General features: G+C 32.9%; 2 protein-coding genes across 5 annotated transcripts; both read left to right on the top strand.

Moving 5' to 3' along the window:
- The first annotated feature begins 3,430 nt into the window (after positions 1-3,430).
- LOC116026132 lies at positions 3,431-4,364 on the top strand. The gene has a single exon (XM_031267586.1). It carries the CDS (start codon positions 3,650-3,652, stop codon positions 4,322-4,324), a length of 675 nt encoding a protein of 224 aa, XP_031123446.1. The 5' UTR covers positions 3,431-3,649; the 3' UTR covers positions 4,325-4,364.
- A 7,381-nt stretch (positions 4,365-11,745) lies between these two features.
- On the top strand, positions 11,746-16,331 carry LOC116026205 (U1 small nuclear ribonucleoprotein A). 4 transcript variants are annotated; one of them, XM_031267678.1, is made up of 10 exons: positions 11,746-12,100; positions 13,014-13,076; positions 13,229-13,313; positions 13,433-13,501; positions 13,766-13,838; positions 14,065-14,113; positions 14,612-14,697; positions 14,793-14,862; positions 15,659-15,741; positions 15,865-16,331. In XM_031267678.1, the coding sequence occupies exons 1-10, from the start codon at positions 11,771-11,773 to the stop codon at positions 15,908-15,910; spliced, it is 954 nt and encodes a 317-aa protein (XP_031123538.1). In that variant the 5' UTR covers positions 11,746-11,770; the 3' UTR covers positions 15,911-16,331. The 4 variants fall into 4 exon arrangements, with proteins under 4 accessions (XP_031123538.1, XP_031123537.1, XP_031123536.1 ...); XM_031267677.1 differs by having other exon boundaries at positions 13,763-13,838; XM_031267676.1 differs by having other exon boundaries at positions 13,430-13,501.
- Positions 16,332-18,159: the final 1,828 nt, after the last annotated feature.

Raw genomic sequence — 18,159 nt, 5'->3', positions numbered from 1 at the left:
AAAAAAAAAGAGACTTATATCCTCCTAGATTTGCCGCATCATATCCACTACATTTGCAATTCTGCATTAGTCCAATTTTTTAAAATTATTATTATTGTTATTATAAATAAACTAAAAATGATTTATTATGTAATTAAAATAATATTTAATTTACTTGGTGCCCTCCTACGCGGCTCCACTCTATACTCCAATACTCAGGTATATCGCTAAAATCATAAATTTTCCGTTGATGTTGATTATTGTATATATTTTGGATTAGGAAACCTATTCCTATTAGGAATATTGAATTCCTATTCCCAACCAAAGTAGGGCATGTATCCCACAGTATAAATAAATCCCATTCCCATTCCCCATCGTTGTACTTGAGAGAGAGAGAGAAATTTTGTTTTGCGACTATAGAGAGTGTGATCTGCTGGATTCGTGATGAACTCGAAATCTTACGCACCACCGCCTGTGTTCTTCCTCCGCAAGACGTTTTTGTGTTCCAGATAAAGGTAAAAGATACGATTGGATTCCACCAGTTTCACCCAGCAGGCCAGCACTTTATTGTGGATTATTGGGAGCAGAATAGTCCCCCCCATCTTTCCGAGGATTTCCTCATCCCCTTCCAAGACATAGCCGGAAGCGGCAGGAACCGCGCCAGGCATATAATACACGAATTGCTCGGCCGAGTCGGCATTCCCAGGCAGAAACGGCTGCCGCTGCTGGGGAAGATATATTCTCAGGCGATGAGATTGGCTAAGGAGTCTGACGTGGAAGGAGAATACAAACGAATCCCGATTATGGTGGAGCTCCAGAGAGTGTACAGTAGAACTAGAACGATTAGTAACGAGGACGAGGATGAGGAAGAGTCGGAGGAGGAGGAGGATATGGAGATTGAGGGATTGGAGAGAGTTAGGGTTAAGGAAACGGAGGTTTGTGCGGTGTGTTTGGAGGAGATGGAAGCGGGATCGGAGGAGACTATGTTGCCTTGCAAACATATCTTCCATGGAAGATGCATCAATGCCTGGTTAGTGAAGGCCAATTTGTGCCTATTATGCCGTTTTCAGCTTTCTTATAGCACTTCGACTTCCCCAGAAATATTTGAAGAAGATGAAGATGGATGGAATTAAAATTACTCCAAAAGAATACAAATTACTATAAGGATTGCTTTCATTATTTCACTTTCTTGGAAAAATATTTTTTCATCATGCTCTTTAGTGCTGTCTGTCATTAGTGATTTTACATTATACATATACTAGTTTCTAGTTGCATATATCTTCAACCAATTCATTCTATCACGATAAATGGTGTCTCATACTTAATACCAACAATGTTTTTGGTTCAATCCCTTATGTTTTTTTATACTTTTATCAAATACCAAAAGTTTAATACAATTGCAGTTTTATATAAATCAAATTCTTTAATAAAAGAAAAATGTTAGATTACAATTGGCTTTACGTATGTTTGTTAGCTAGTCGAGTTTTCAATAAATACACTTTTGTTTAATTGGTTATAAGAGAGTTCCAATGCATTATGATTCATCATTTCATTTCCGCGCAAATTGTCAAATCCGTCATTTTTATATAGAAATAAGGGTCAAATAAGCAACTGAACTACATACTAAAATGCAATTAGGCCATCGAACTCAAAAGCAATGCAATTGGTCCTGAACTACATAAATTGATGCAATTTCAACCAAAATAATCTATTTTACCTCATTTTGCATGTTATCAATTTTTAAAATAATTAATTAAAATAAAAAAGAAAAAAACTGCCGGACGGAGATGAAGGTGGAGACGAAGGAAGTGTTTTTTTTTTTTAAATTTTAATTAATTATTTTATTTAACATTATTTTAAAATATTATTTTTAAAATTGGTAACCGGCACATAGAGCTGTCAATGCGGGCTGGCGGGCCTCGCCCCGCCAAAGCCCGCCAAAAAGCGGGCCTAAGTAGGGGCACCCCGCCCCGCCCCGCCTTAAGCCCACGGGCCTTGGCAGGGACCCGCCAAATTTTAAAAGTCTTAAATTTAAATAAAAATTAATATAAAAATGTAGTAAGTGTATACTAAAATAATTTGGATAATTTAAACATATAGTAATGTATTTGCAATTTTTTAAACACAATAATAACTAATAAATAAGTGTTAATTCATAAGTTAATAACAAATTATTTATATAATTTACTAATATTTTGAAATTGATTATATATATATATATATATATATATATATATATATATATATAAATTAGTGTATTAGTTTACAATTTGATATATATTATAATTATAGTGTTAGTTTACAGTTTATACTACATATATTATAATTAGTGTATTAGTTTATAGATTGAAAACTAATATAATTATAAAATTAGTTTATAAAATTCAATATAATTATATATTGAATTTTGGTTTACAGTTTACACTGTAAACAAAAATAGAATTACTATTATATTAATTATATTTATATAAAAGGGTGTATATATATATATATATATATATATATATATATATATATATATATATATTACACACAAACACTAATGTTTTTTTTTTTTGTGAACCACACACACTAATTTTAGTAATATAATCAAGATGAAAAGACATATTAAATGTTATAGATTTACTATTGTAGTATTTATTTATTTTAATAATTTTTTTATTATATATTTAGCAGGCCCCCGCCGACCCGCCAAGCTCGCCTTAAAACGGGCTCAAAAAATTAGAGCCCGCCCCGCCTTTTTGGCGGGGCGGGTTAGCCCGGCGGGCTAAGCCCGTTTTGAAGGCTCTACCGGCACATCAAGTAAAACAGGTCATTTTGAATGAAATTGCATTTGTGTAATTGCATTTTGGTGTGTATGTCAGTGACTTATTTGACCCTTATTCTATATATATATAGAGGGAGAGAGAGTTAGAATCATATGAGATTACTTGTTTAGGTAAGATCGTGAGATCAAATCTTGTGCATCCATTTAATAATTTAATGGTCTAAATTGATTTAAGATGCTAAGTTGAAGTGTGTGCGAACGGTAATAAAATGTGTGCGAATGGTGATTAAGTGTGTGCGAACGGTGATTAAATGTGTGCAAACGGTGATTAAATGTGTACGAACGGTGATTGATGTACAAGATTTGATCTCAAAATGTTTTAATGGTCTAGATTGATTAAGATTCCAAGTTGAAGTGTTTGCGAACGATGATTAAATGTGTGCGAACAAAGTGTGTGTGTCAATCAATCTAGACCATTAAAAATTATTATATGGATGCACAAGATGTGATCTCACGATCTTACCTAAGCAAGTGGTCTCACTGAAACCCTACCCTATATATATATATTAATTCTCCGGCCTGATTGATTATTAGTATCATGCAGTCGCTGTATAATGAAATTAAATTATAATTGTATTACTAATTAAATTATAATATTTTTAAAAATATTCAATTATAGTACATTAAAAAATAAAAATAAAAATTTGTAACCTATCAAAATTTAGGGTTTTAGTAACTAATGACAAACAATATCTATTCCTATTTCCTAATATTGTATTCCTATTCCCAACCAAAGTAGGACATACATGTATCCCACACTATAAATAAATAAATCCCCAATAATCCCCATCATTATATTGTACCTGATAGCTAGAGAGAAATTTTGTTTTGGCAGCGACGACTATGGACCGCTCAATTTTGAATGTCCACTACTGGATCCGTCATGAACCCAACATCTTACGCAACTATGTTGTTCCTTCGCAAGACGACGACGTTTTTGTATTTCAGATGAAGGTAAAAGATATGGTTAGATTCTACCAGTTTCACCCACGAGCCTCCCCATCGCAGCGCGTTATTCTGGATCATTGGGAGCAATACGGTTTCCATATTTCCCGGGATTTCCTCATCCCCTTCCGAGATATAGCCGGAAGCGGCAGGAATTGCGCCAAGCACAGAATACACGAAATGCTCGGAGAAGTCGACATTCCCAGCCACAAACGCCGGCCGTTGCTGGAGAAGATATATTCCGAGGCGATTAGATTGGCTAAGGAGCATCACGCCCCCGACGGAGAATACAAACGAATCGCGATTAAGGTGGAGCTCCGGAGAGTGTACGCTACAACGATTGTTAGTAACGACGGTGTTGAGTCGGGTGTAGTTCCGGCAAGCAGATCGGCGATTGAGGGATTGGAGAGAGTTAGGGTTGAGGAAACGGAAGTTTGTGCGGTGTGTTTGGAGGAGATGGAAGCGGGATTAGAGGGGACTATGTTGCCTTGCAAACATATCTTCCATGGAAGATGCATCAATGCCTGGTTAGAGAAGGCCAATTTGTGCCCATTATGCCGTTTTCAGCTTTGACTTCGCCATAAATATTTGAAGATGGATGGAATTAAAATTACAATTCAGTTTCTTACAAATTATTTTTCCATTCAACTAAGTGTCTGCCATTAGCAATTAATTAAAACCCTAAATTTTGATACATTATAAATTTTTATTTTTTTAATGTACTATACGAATTCCCTAACAATTAATTAAAACCCTCAACAAATTCCCTAACTCTATACGAATCAATCTTGAAATCTGATTTATATGAAGCTGCAATTGTACTTAAATTTTTTGTATTTGATAAAACATAGGAGATTAAACAAGAAACATGTTTATGGATTTAATTGCAACTTTGAAATGTTTAGGGGTCTAATTAACTTTTTAGGTAAAGTTTAAGGACTTATTTGTCCATTTTTCCAATGAGTTCAATGCATTATGATCCACCATTTGATTTGCACGCAATATGTCAAATATGTCATTTGCTATAATTTTATCCCGGATTGATTATTAGTAGTATGTAGTCCGTGGATAAAAAAAATTATAACTACATAACTAGTATTTTCGCCCGTGCGTTGCACGGAATGAATTTGTTATAATACTTTAAGAATATTTGGATTGATATATAATCATATAAATTGTAACATCAAATATTATATAGCGCAATTGATGAAATTGGTTGGATTGATTATGTTTTTTGATGTTTTCTTTGCTTGAATTAGAGCACATAATTGTTCATATTACCAGTGCGATTCACTGATAAATATTTTTAATATTTATTTAGATAATAAAAGAGAAAATTTTGTTGTTTAAATAATGTAAAATGCAATACATACATTATAGTTATGAAATAAGCACTCTAGAGTTTGGTGGTTCAGTGGTGTGCGTTGATATTCTTTAGAAAAATAATAACGCATTAAACGAAGGCATATGGATGTTTTTCTTGTCCTAAGAGAGAGTTGGGATGCAGAAAGAAGACTTGAATCCATACTTTATTATTGAATAGAATGACAATACAATGAAAAAATAATATGTATGTAAATTGATCATGAGGTGTAGCATATATATATATGAATAAAATGGAGTAAGATTGACCACTTTAGTTGGATATTACCATTTGAAATTTGGTTATAAATGGTTATAAATTAAAATGTAATAAACTTGAATATTTGCCTCATAAGAACCGTAACATAAAATCAATATGTGATTGATTTTTTTTTAAATAATAGTATTTGATTTGTTTTTTTAACTCTTTATTTGGTAATATCTGTATGATTTTTTAAATAATAGTATTTGATTAATAAATTATTTTTAAAAAAAATTGTCAAGCTCAAATTAGACCAAATTAGGGTTTCTTAGTTCAATTTACGTTATTTTTAAAGAACGAATAACAGAATGCTTGATAATGAAAATGACAATTATTATATATACCCTTTTCCCTAGAGGTGCTTAGCAGCCAGACAATTGTCTGAGTCAAGTTTTACAATGGATTAAATTTGTTACGATTTAATTTATGAACCAAAGTACAATTAAAATTAAAATAAAATAAATTTTGTCCAAAAAAACAATGATGATAATAAGAAAAAATCATGTATAGCATATAATATATATAAATATGTATAAGATTAGGAAATTCACGTAGCTTTTTAGGTACATAAATATATATAAGATTAGGAAAATTATTGGGCTCAAAATAACATATTTTAAGGGTAATATAGGTTTAGGAAAGTGTAATAGACATAAAATAATTTTACTCAAATGATTGTAGGTCACATAAAATATAATAGAATATTTATATAGACTATATAGTAAAAATAATTTACTATAAAATGGAATAAGGTTGACCATGTTAGTAGGATATTATCATTTGAATTTTGGTTATAAATGGTTAGAAATTAAAATTAAAATACAATAAATTTTGTCCAAAATAACACTTACCCGTTCCTAAAATTACTCATTTTATATATAGAAATAATAGTATGAGTTGAAGGTTGTTACAATTAAAAAGTTTACGCAAATGAATTAGGAATCTATGTGTGTGTATATAAGTATAAAGAGATATAGTACATAATAGTAGAATGGCGGAGTAGTATATATTAGGAAGACAATTATGATGATAATAAGAAAAAATTATGTATAGCATAATATAAATATATATATAAGATGATATATATATATATATATATATATATATATATATATATATATAAAGAAAATATATTAGGAAAGACAATTATGATGCTAATAAGAAAAAATCATGTATAGAATATAATATATATAAATATGTATAAGATTAGGAAATTCACGTAGCTTTTTAGGTACATAAATATATATAAGATTAGGAAAATTATTGGGCTCAAAATAACATATTTTAAGGGTAATATAGGTTTAGGAAAGTGTAATAGACATAAAATAATTTTACTAAAATGACTGTAGGTCACGTAAAATATAACAGAATATTTATATAGACTATATAGTAAAAATAATTTACTTAAAAGAATATTTATATAGTAAAATAGGTTACTAAAAACAATAATATTTAAAATAAAATATTAAAATAACCAAGGTATCACTGATTGAGAAGAGATCTTTTTTTTTTTTTTAAATTTTTTATCATTTACTTTCCAACTATTTTCTAATGCTGCCTTCGGGCGATTACCCTAAAACATCCCAAACCATTTTCCATTGACCCCCGTCTTCATCGTTCCAGATCTCTCTCCTCCTTGTCGTCTCTCTCTCTCTCTCTCTCTTTATATAAAGGTCAGCGCAAACATTCGGCGACTTCGGCCGGATTTCATCAGCAGGAACTGTCTCCGTCAGTGGTGATGAAAAGTCGTCCGTCAACAGAGTCTTGTATTGAACTACGTAGCCCCTGTCACCGGGCAACACACCCACCATCGTCGCCTAGTAGTAGGATCCCACAAAGCCTTCCTCGTTGCTCAACACTTCCACCGCGTCGCCAATCCGGTACCTCACCATGTTTACAGAACTCATGGTTGTTGACTATCCGGGAGAAACCGATTTTAAGAGATAAAGAGAGAAAAATAAAGGTATAATCTGGCTCAGAATTCACATGGAATACGAATTATGATTATAAGCAATTCATTATATAGAAAATAAGGAAGAGAGGGATAGAGGTGAAAAAGGTAAGAAATTAAGAGGGGTGGAGATGGGGGAGTAGTTTAGGAAATTTGGCTGATTAGTAGGAGAAAAAAAAAATAAAAACATAATTACGCTACTGTTATAATTTAATTCGATATATATATATATATATATATATATATATATAAAAGGAATTTATTTAAATCTTAAATCACATATATAATTATATATGTTATGTTATTAAAAAATTATTAATGTACTGGATGAAGAATACATCTTGAACTTATGTATAAAAATCTTCAAGACTACTGAAACTTAATTCGATATATATATCTTTAAAAAAAAGAATTTATTTCAATCTTAAATCACATATATAATTATGTTATGTTATTAAAAAATTATTAATGTACTGGATGAAGAATACATCTTGAAATTATGTATTAAATTTTATTGTATTGGATGAAGAATACATCTTGAAATTATGTATTAAATTTTATTTGATTTAAATAACTTAATCGAAATTACAAATATATCACCAAATATATCACATATTCATTCTATTTATACTATTACATATATTACATATATTACAAATATATCACCAAATATATCACACCAATTATATCATCAATTATTCAATCACCAATTAATATTACCATATTATATTACCTTTTTAACATTTTAATTAATTAATAAATCCAATTATTCAATCACCAACATTTAACCATAATAAATTAATAGTTAATAGATTAAGAAATAAATTAATAAATAAATTCAAAAATAAATAAAATAATAGATTTTACCAAAATGCCACTAACTTTGGGCGGGAAACTTTAGAAGGAGGATAATGTTATTAGATATAGATAGATAGATTGATTAAATCAAAATATTACCCCCAAAAAAATTATATTATGGTTGCTCTGGTAATATTATCACTTTTTAAGAAAAAATGTCAAATAGACCTCTGAACTTTACTCAAAAGTGTAATTAGGCCCTTCAACTTTAAAAAGGTTCAATTAAACACTTGAACTTGTCATTTTTGGGCATCTAAACCCAGTAACCGATTATTCACTTGGAATAACCGGTCATTTGAATTTCCGGCGATATTACGACGAAGAAAAACACCGACGATAATAAAAATTCACGCCTTCTCCACTGGGGAAGACGACCGGCCGGTCGTCTTCTCAGGTGGAGAAGGCGACCTCTGGTCGTCCTCTCCATCCCGGTTGTCCTCTCCAATGACGAGACTAGTCGTCCTCTCCAATGGAGAAGAAGACCAGCAGTCGCCTTCTCCATTGGAGCTAGAGGACGATTGGAGAAGGCGACTACTTAGAGAGGACCACCAGGGAGAAGACGACCTGAAATATTTCCGGTAGATTTTTAGTTTTATTTTTTTTTGCGGTGGTCAACCTAATTAGCGGGTCAACGTAAAAAATTTACCGGTAACCTGTTGGTCACTAGTAAATTAGACTTGTTTGACTCAAAATGACAAGTTCAAGTGTTTAATTGAACCTTTTTAAAGTTGAAAGGCCTAATTGCACTTTTGAGTAAAGTTTAGGCGTCTATTTGACCATTTTCCCCACTTTTTATTCAAATTAGATAATAATATTCAAAAATTGTTCAAACCAAATTTTTATTTAATAACTGTTTTAGATATAATTTATTATATTCTGATATATTTAATACGAACAACTAATAATAATTTTTAATAAATTTAATATGTTCTAACCGAATATTAAATTCTGTTTTATATTTATTTAAAATTAAATTAACAACTATTATATTGATGAGTTAAATACTCTAATAAGGACTTGAAAATTGCACAGAAATTCTGGAGAATGCATAGTACATCATTTTAAATTGATATATGCATGCTTTGTCTTTGTCCTGATCTTGGTTTGGATATGCCTTTAATTTGTTTCATTTCAAGAATGATTTGTGTTGGAATATATGAGAATTGAATTTCTTTATGCGAGTGTCTATTTGTTGTTGTAGTATATATATATATATATATATATATATATATATATATATATATATATATATTTAAAGATAAATTTTAGTAAGGTTTTGTAGCATCCCTAAAAGCTAAATAAAAAGAAAGGATGAAAGTTGATCGGAAGAAAACTTTTATTAGGGATGAAAGTTTATCAGAAAGAGAATTTTGTTAAGTCTATTACAATTGGTATTAGAGTCAAGTATAACATTCTCTCCTATTTCTTTTGCTAAGATCATTACCGTTGGTATCAAAACCAACTATCCCTTCTCAGCTCCTCCATAATATTCTCTCAAAATATATTCAACTCTTTTGTTTTATACGGTACAATATAATACCACAATTGCAGCTTCATATATATAAACCAGATTTCAAGATTGATTCCTACAGAGCTAGGGAATTTGTTCAACCTTCAAGTGTTTTTTTATTGGACGAATCAGATCGAAGGGTGTGTGCACCATTGGCTCCATTTAACTTAGCCATCTCTCGAATATAAATGAAAGAAATATATGGATGATATGATTTTGCCCATTCTCTATCACTTCTTGGCTTATAAATGAGTTCCAATGCATTATATGATCCATCATTTGATTTTCGCGTAATTTGTCAAATACGTCATTAACTATAATTTTTTTTCTGATTGATTATTAGTAGTATGTAGTCTGCGTATAAAGAAATTAAATTATAATTAAATTATTGATTAAATCAAAATATTTTTAATAAAAAATTCTATTCTGCATGGTACATTAAAAATAAAAATAGAAATTTGTAATCTATCAAAATTTAAGGTTTTAGTTGCTAATGACAGACACTAAAGAGCATTAAAAAAATAAAATTCTACGAAAGTGAAACAATGAAAGCAATCTTTATATGGATGTAATTTTAATTCCATTCATCTTCAAATATTTCTGAGCGATGTCAAAGTGCGGTGAGAAAGCTGAAAACGGCATAATGGGCACAAATCAGCCTTCTCTAACCAGGTATGGATGCATCTTCCATGGAAGATATGTTTGCAAGGCAACATAGTCCCCTCCGATCCCGCTCCCATCTCCTCCAAACACACCGCACAAGCCTCCGTTTCCTTAACCCTAACTCTCTCCAATCCCTCGTTCGCCGATCTCCTCGCCGGAACTACACCGTCGCTGTTTCTAATCGTTCTAGGGTACACTCTATGGAGCTCCACCATAATCGGAATTCGTTTGTATTCTCCCTCGGCGTCAAGCAATTTAGCCAATCTCACCGCCTTGGATTGTATCTTCCTCAGTAGCGGCCGCCGTTTGTGACTAGGAATGCAGACTTCTTCGAGCATTCCGTTTATTATGTGCCTGGCGTGATCCGTGCCGTTTCCGACTATGTCTCGGATGGGGATACGGACATCCAGGGAAATACGAGAACTGTCGTGCTCCCAATAACCCGACTGTAATGGGGATTGGTAAGATCCAAACCTATCTCTTACCTTTATCTGGAACACAAAAACGTCTTCCTGAGGAAGAGCATAGGCGGTGGTGCGTAAGATGTTGGGGTCATAACGGATCCTGCTATGGACAACCAAAGTTGAGTGGTCCATAGTCGCAAAACAAATTAAAATCGATCTGAAAATCTCTCTCTCTCAGGTATAACGATATGATGGGGATTGGGGATTTATTTATACACTGGGATACATGTCCTACTTGGGTTCGGAATAGGAATACAATTGGGAATAGGAATACAATATTTTATGAATTTCTTTTTCCTAATTAGTTTATGTATTTGTATGTCCATACTCCATAGTTATTAATTCACAAATGACACTCCAACTGGATTTTAACTTGTAACTTTCATTTACAGGAGTCATAGACTCACAGAGATACCATTGAGTTACAAATTATTTGACAGTATTAAAAATATATTATTTTGTATAATGTATATTCGGTACACAAATAATGTACTTTTAATGTATTAAAATGTATTTTAATTTTTTTCTTTTTTACATTTTAATAGTCCACATAAAAATTTGTTGTATAATTTACCTAATAGTTATGCAATGGACCTGAATTTACCTTGTAAGGTAGATACATGGCAAATGCACAATTTATATACTGAATGTTCACAATTTAAAATTGTGAGCATTCAGTATATAAAATTGTTAATATTCAGTATGTAAATTATGAACATTCAGTATGTAAATTGTGTATTTTTAAATTCGGGTCTACATTGCAAGGTGAACTTGGATCCACAGAATAATTTGCCTAATTTGTCCTATAAACATAAATTGGGCCTGTAAACCTTAACCAAGGATTGGGCCTGAATTCCAGTAATAGTGACAGGCCCATAACGTTAGCGATATAAATATACGGTTAAACAGCAGTGATTCAGAGAATTTAGGCCTCAACCTTGGGACAACAATGGAGGATACCGGAGGAGCATACTATACCCCTCTCGCCCAATACTCTTATTACCAGCAACCTCCGCCACCGCCGGGGACGGCGCATCAGCCCCCGGTGCCGCCGCCGTCTGCTCAGTTGCCTCACCACCATCAATTCCATCCTTATCAACCGCCGGTGCCTTCCTACGCCGCTCCGCTCTATACTCCTCCGCATTCTCACGATGAAGTCCGAACTCTCTTCGTCGCCGGCCTCCCCGAGGACGTCAAGCCGCGAGAAATTTACAATATGTTTCGCGAGTTCCCGGGTTATGAATCTTCTCATCTCCGAAGCCCTACATCGAATACGCAGGTATCCCCTACGCTCTATATCCGCTAAAATCATAAGTTTTCAGATGCGCCTGATCGCTGATCGTTATTGTATAGTGGATCAAGCAAGTCCAATTGAATATCTTTACTATTGAACAAATGAATTCCGGGGTTTTTTCGTTAATGAGCTACGCAAGATGTGATTTTGATTTTTTTTCCTTTTCATTTTGGCTTGAACGTGTTAGATTTGTGATTGAAACTAAGATTTCATAGAATTTTTAGTTGTTTTGTAAAAACAATTTAACACGAAAAATAAATTTTATTGATCATAGGTGAAAGCTTGGTCTTATGAAAGAGGGGTGGGGTGGGGGGGGGGTGGTGGTTAACACTTGATGCTAATTGAAATTCTTCTTCCAAAAGGTTGAATACCCAACCCCAAGGGCCCCCACGCCCCGGCCCATGCTAATCTAAATTGTTAGAAGTGGGAATGAAAGCTTTACGCATATAAACCTTTGATATTCTGCCATTCTGGTATCAGTTGTACTGTTTCGATTACATTCTAATAGAAGAGAAGCTGTACTGGAATTACATGATACATTTACTTATAGTTCCCAGAGAATATACTGTTATTTGGCCAGCTATACTAATGTAAGAGCGAGTGTCTGATAGAGGAATGCGTTTTCTGCTTATGAGAAACTAGTAAACCACTATTTAAGAGTTTCAAGAATATATAGCCTCTTTACATCATGATAAATTATATTCTGCTCTTCTCATTTCAACCATACATATGTTATAGATGCAAGTATATCACAGGGGTGTGTGGTTAGCATAAGTATATGTGGTTTGATTCTGTAAAATCTTTGTCCGTGTAGTTGCTTCTGATATTCAGTAGATGTTTATCTCTTACATTGTTTTGATGAGGAGCTAAATTCTGACGTGGTATTGTGTGCTGCCAGCCATTTGCGTTTGCAGTCTTTGTGGATCAGCAGTCAGCAATTGCAGCGATGTATGAACTGAATGTAAGTATCCTTTGCTGTGTGTATGTCCAATTCTGAAGTCAGTTAAGTAATGAAGCATATGTTGAACTTCATGGGCTTGGATAAACTTCAAGTCATTTTTGGATATTTTAGAGTTTGAGAAAAACAAGACATTCATTACGAATTGGTTACAGGGAATTGTATTTGACCTTGAGAAAGGCTCAACTTTGTTCATTGATCTTGCAAAATCCAATTCCAGGTCAAAGCGCCAAAGAACAGGTCTGTTTGTTGTTTGATTTTTATTCTTTTTGCAGCTCACTTAATCTTTCCTTTTTACTTTTCACTATATTTTTTAAAAATTAAGGAATCACATGATGTGATTACTTCTTAATCAGCAGATGATGATAGGCCTGGATCAGAGAAAAGAATGAAAGGATCTGCAGTCATTTCGAGGGTCACTGAATCTGGTATCATGCCTGCCTTTATTTTTTTCAACCCCCTTCGATGATAATGAATATAAATATAACAATATCTGTATGTATATGCAAGTTGGCTATCTATGAAATCAAATCACACTGTTACAGTTATTTGGTTATGTGATGCTTTTTTTGCCTCTAGTCACATGGAACTGATCTGATCTCGTGGTAGGAAATAATAGCTAGTTAGTCACTGCAGAACACGTTATCTAAAGGCTCACGTTACACATCTTTTGCACGCTTGGGCACTAGCAGGTGTTGGCAACATTCACTTTCCTGGAATGGGTAGTTCCGCTTACAACACAGTTGGTTATCCACCTACACAAAGGTCATCTGCACTACTTAAGCACATCCTTTATTACCTGGAAGTGATTTGCTTCTCACTGGATAATGCAACTGAATTTAATTCACTTCTAGCTGAAAGGTTAAGGGCATAGTATAAGTTGTTACTGTGTCCCCTGTTGCCTGAAGTTAGAACGTTGGAATATCTTACTACTTTACTAGCGATTGGTATGTCATCGTTCTAATTTTCACATGCTTGTGCAATGCTTCAGTTATGCAAATTTTGACGGTAGAGCTATGAACGAGGGCAATGCAAACAAGGTGAGGTCTCCTTTCCATTGTATTCATAATCGATATCTTCAAAACTGTGCTACCACATCTCTCAATATTTTCCATATGATTTTTTTCCCTTCTTCCTCTACAGTGTTTAAATGTGTGCTATTTTACCTTAAGATCTCTGTTACTATTTGCATCACTCTATGGGAAGTAATTTAAGTTTCAAGTTGAGTTGAGCAAACACATGCTTAGCAGAGAATATAATCTTCTTGAAACAAGTAACCGAAGATTCATATCCCCTGACAAATTATACTTTAGTTTCAGAATCTAGAAAATTTGTTCATTTCATTCAGAATCTGAAGTTGGCAAACAATACCTCTTTCGTTTCAAGCTTGCAGTATGGCAACTTTACGTGTTCTGAATGATCATTGGCGCTGCATTTGTAGTCCTTTTTATTCTCAATTAAACTTTTGTTAATGCACATTTGAACTATGTAAGGTCAATGGATGTGATGTATAATCTTCATGACATTGTGTTGAACAGAGTGCTGCTCCTCCATGTCCAACACTCTTTGTGGCTAATCTGGGGCCAAATTGTTCGGAACAAGAACTCACCCAAGTGTTCTCAAGGTTCGAAGGAATCCCTTGTGCAATTTTATAATGTTTTAACCAATTTATCTTCCTTTGACATTGGAAGAAATTTTTACTGTGTTTCCATTGATTAGATGCCGTGGATTTTTAAAGTTGAAGATGCAGAGCACCTATGGAGCTCCTGTTGCTTTTGTTGACTTTAAGGTACATTTCCAACATCATTTCTTATACAAGAGTTCCTATTCTTTCTATGTTTCCAATTTTGCTTGCTAGGTAGTTATTTTTTGAACTGTTGATGTCCCACCTAGGGATGGCGGTGGGTTGGGTACCCAACCATTTAAGGCTACTTGAACCTGATTACTTATATCACCCAAACCCAATTAAACATTACCCTTATCCACCCAACCCCATTTATCACTACCCACCAGGTACCTAAACCCGTCTCAAAATCCATTTAAAAAAATCTTTTATCATAAATAAATAAACAAAAACATTTCAAATTAATGGAATAATTATTTTATATTTATAACTCTTTCATTGCTAATCCACTTATCCACTATTATACATAACTGAATATTACAAAACCAATTTTTTAAGTTAATTTGTCACAATTATATATTACTATAATAATAATCTATCTTATATATGTGTGTGTAAAACAATATTATTATATAACATATAATGAAAGAATAAGTATGACACACATAATATAATCTAATATTATATATATATATGTATTGTAATAGTACATATATTAGCAAGTTTGGATAATGTGCTACCCAAACTTAAACGCAACTTGGGTAGTACATAACTACGTATACCACCTGTACCCATTCCGAACCCTATATAATTGGGTAGGGTATCCAAATTTTAGCTACCCGTTACCATCCCTAGTCCCACCCCGTCTCACTTCCCAGCACAAAACAAACCCCGCTTCTTTTGTACTCAAGTTTTCTCATAAATCATTTGCTTTGGATTCCCTATACTGCTAAACTTACAGGATACTGCTTGTTCAACGGAAGCTCTGAGTCATCTTCAGGGTACAATTCTTTACTCCTCACCTGGAGAGGGCATGCGACTGGAGTATCCTATGCTAGCATTCTAAGCTGATAATTGATTGACCTTCCCCCGTCCCCTCGGCCCCTCCCTTAAACCCCTTTTCATGTTTTACATTTCTTTCCTCGTTTTTCCTTGACACAAGTTGAGATACGCAAAATCACGGATGGGAATGCGCAGTAAGAAGTCCAGATAAAGCACGCCCAACCAAAGATTTGCATGCTTTTTAGTAATGGCTAGTCAGACCCCATTCGCCACCGACATGCCCCGCAAATGAAGGTAAAGATTGAAGACTTGAAAGGAGGGAAGAGGAGTCGTTGGACATGAAAACGACGTGTTCTCTACAACAGGCATTGTGTAGAAAAATGTGTGGGGTGTTCTAGGTGGTCGGTTTGGTGTTTGTTAAATATTTGTCTCACCAAGCAATAGCTTATAGATTGAAGTAAATGTGAAATGGACAGAGTTGGTGCTGGAATAAATATTTTGAGATATTGAGTCTGCATTTTCTGCTGTTTGCTGCCTTCTGACTCATGCATTTACGTCGTTGTACCAAGCCACAAGTGCATAACCAATCATTGATGTTACATATTTAGTGGGGATTACTTTTTACTTCTTCACTTGTGTACCACTTGTGCGTTTTGATTGTTTTTCACTTAGGTTTTCTAATTTTGTCCGACCATATATTGGACTTTATAACTTAACTCTCCCTTCAAATTTATGAGGAAATAAATCAAGTCTGTCTAGTTTTAAGTTCATACCAAACTGTATCCCAATCATTACCATGATTTATCTTGTAAGGTAAATCACTAACATAAGGTTTATTTTTAATATATTAAGTGTTCATTTTTTGTACTCAAGAAAATATATCTGAAAATGAACTTTCAGTACATTAAAAATGAATCTTTTAGTATACAAAAAATGAATATATATTTGTAGTCTACAATGGTTTACAGTATAATTTTCTGCATAATTTTGAGTCTCACACCAAATTGTACCCTTGTGAGCTCAACCTCAACCCTAACCCCATACCATACCAACTAGGTGACTAGGTGGTAAAATGGTTGTTGATGTTAACAGATAAAGATTAGTTTAATTATATTATTTGGTGTTAAACAATGTCACAAGTACTCTCATGTAATTTGACTACTGTGGGCTTAAAAAGATTTAAAAGAAAAAAAACAAAAACAAAAAACTTATCTTGGGTCAAGAATTGAAATGATGATAAGTTTATATACACAAGAAGAAGAAACCTGGTCTGTTGTTGGGAAGCACAAGAAGCTAAAACATCAAGCCTTGGCCAGTTAGATTAACACCAGATCAGATTATCTAAAGTGTCAAAGTAAATATAGATGACAGTGCCAAAGAACAGTCAGAAAAAACAACTGTTAGTTGAGTAATTGATAAGAAATAGCCAAGTGGCAGAGTTGTAGATATGTTCATTTCACTTACCCTGCAAATAAATATTGATTTTAATTAAAGAGCAAGAAATTTTGTTGCTCTACTATCGGTCCAAGAATGATGAAGGAGAAAGAAGAAAAAGAGTTATGTAAAATTATCAAAACATCCCTCCTTAATATTAACTTAAACAAAGATTTATTTATTTCACTCCTACAATTGATGAGATAATTAACAGATCGTTTGCACGTGCAATTCAGTTGGTTCTTAAGTGGTAGATTGTGAGTAAAGACACATGATTAAATCATATGTAATGAGTCTGTTCAGTCACTGTGATTTATTCATCCAAACATTTATAATACTATGCAATAAATTGTTCATTTTCTTGTAAAGTTTCATATGAATGTTTTTACCGGCATAGTTCTAATATGTTAAAATAGTTAGTTATCAATATTTTTTTTTATTTCTTTAAACAATATTAACATGATTAATACCAATGACCTTATAGTCTAGTAGCGACTCTTTTAAATGAGAGGTTATAGATTCGCTCTTCAGTGGGGGAGATATTGACTAAAAAAAATACAATGAATAATTATGCGTAAAAAAATACTAGAAATTAAAATAAACATAATAGTATTAAAATAAACATAATATTAAACATTGTCATTTTCTCATCTTTATCTCTTTTATCGACATATCAAGTATTCAATGACTTGAAATATTAAATGCGTAATAAATACATCACCATCAAGTTTTTTTTTTCCAAAAAAATTCATTGCCGACGAGAAAATGTTGTGTTTCTTGATTGTTAAGCTACACACAAATTATTATTATTTAAATAAATAGTGGAGGATTTGTTTGGATTATGTGCACATGCTAATTAAACATGGTTACTGTGGATAAGTAATTATTACTATTGGAATAATCCGGTAAAATTGTTCAGCTGATTCACTTAGTAATCACAAAGTTTAAAATTTTGACTTCATGTAAAAACTACCTATTAACCATCTAGAATTTGAGTCAGTTACCCAATTAACTAGACATGCTTCA

The sequence above is a fragment of the Ipomoea triloba genome, chromosome 7 (genome assembly GCF_003576645.1).
Source record: "Ipomoea triloba cultivar NCNSP0323 chromosome 7, ASM357664v1".
NCBI lineage: Eukaryota > Viridiplantae > Streptophyta > Magnoliopsida > Solanales > Convolvulaceae > Ipomoea > Ipomoea triloba.
The sequence above is the reverse complement of the archived record's forward strand: the minus strand, read 5'-3'. Positions and strand labels throughout refer to the sequence as shown.

Bases quoted from the DNA above. Each gene is read 5' to 3' on its own strand.
- LOC116026132 (XM_031267586.1), top strand. From the start codon at position 3,650: ATGGACCGCTCAATTTTGAATGTCCACTACTGGATCCGTCATGAACCC.
- LOC116026205 (XM_031267675.1), top strand. From the start codon at position 11,771: ATGGAGGATACCGGAGGAGCATACTATACCCCTCTCGCCCAATACTCT. The intron at 12,101-13,013 runs GTATCCCCTACG...GTGTGCTGCCAG, and splicing joins GCCCTACATCGAATACGCAG to CCATTTGCGTTTGCAGTCTT. The intron at 14,114-14,611 runs GTGAGGTCTCCT...TGTGTTGAACAG, and splicing joins ACGAGGGCAATGCAAACAAG to AGTGCTGCTCCTCCATGTCC.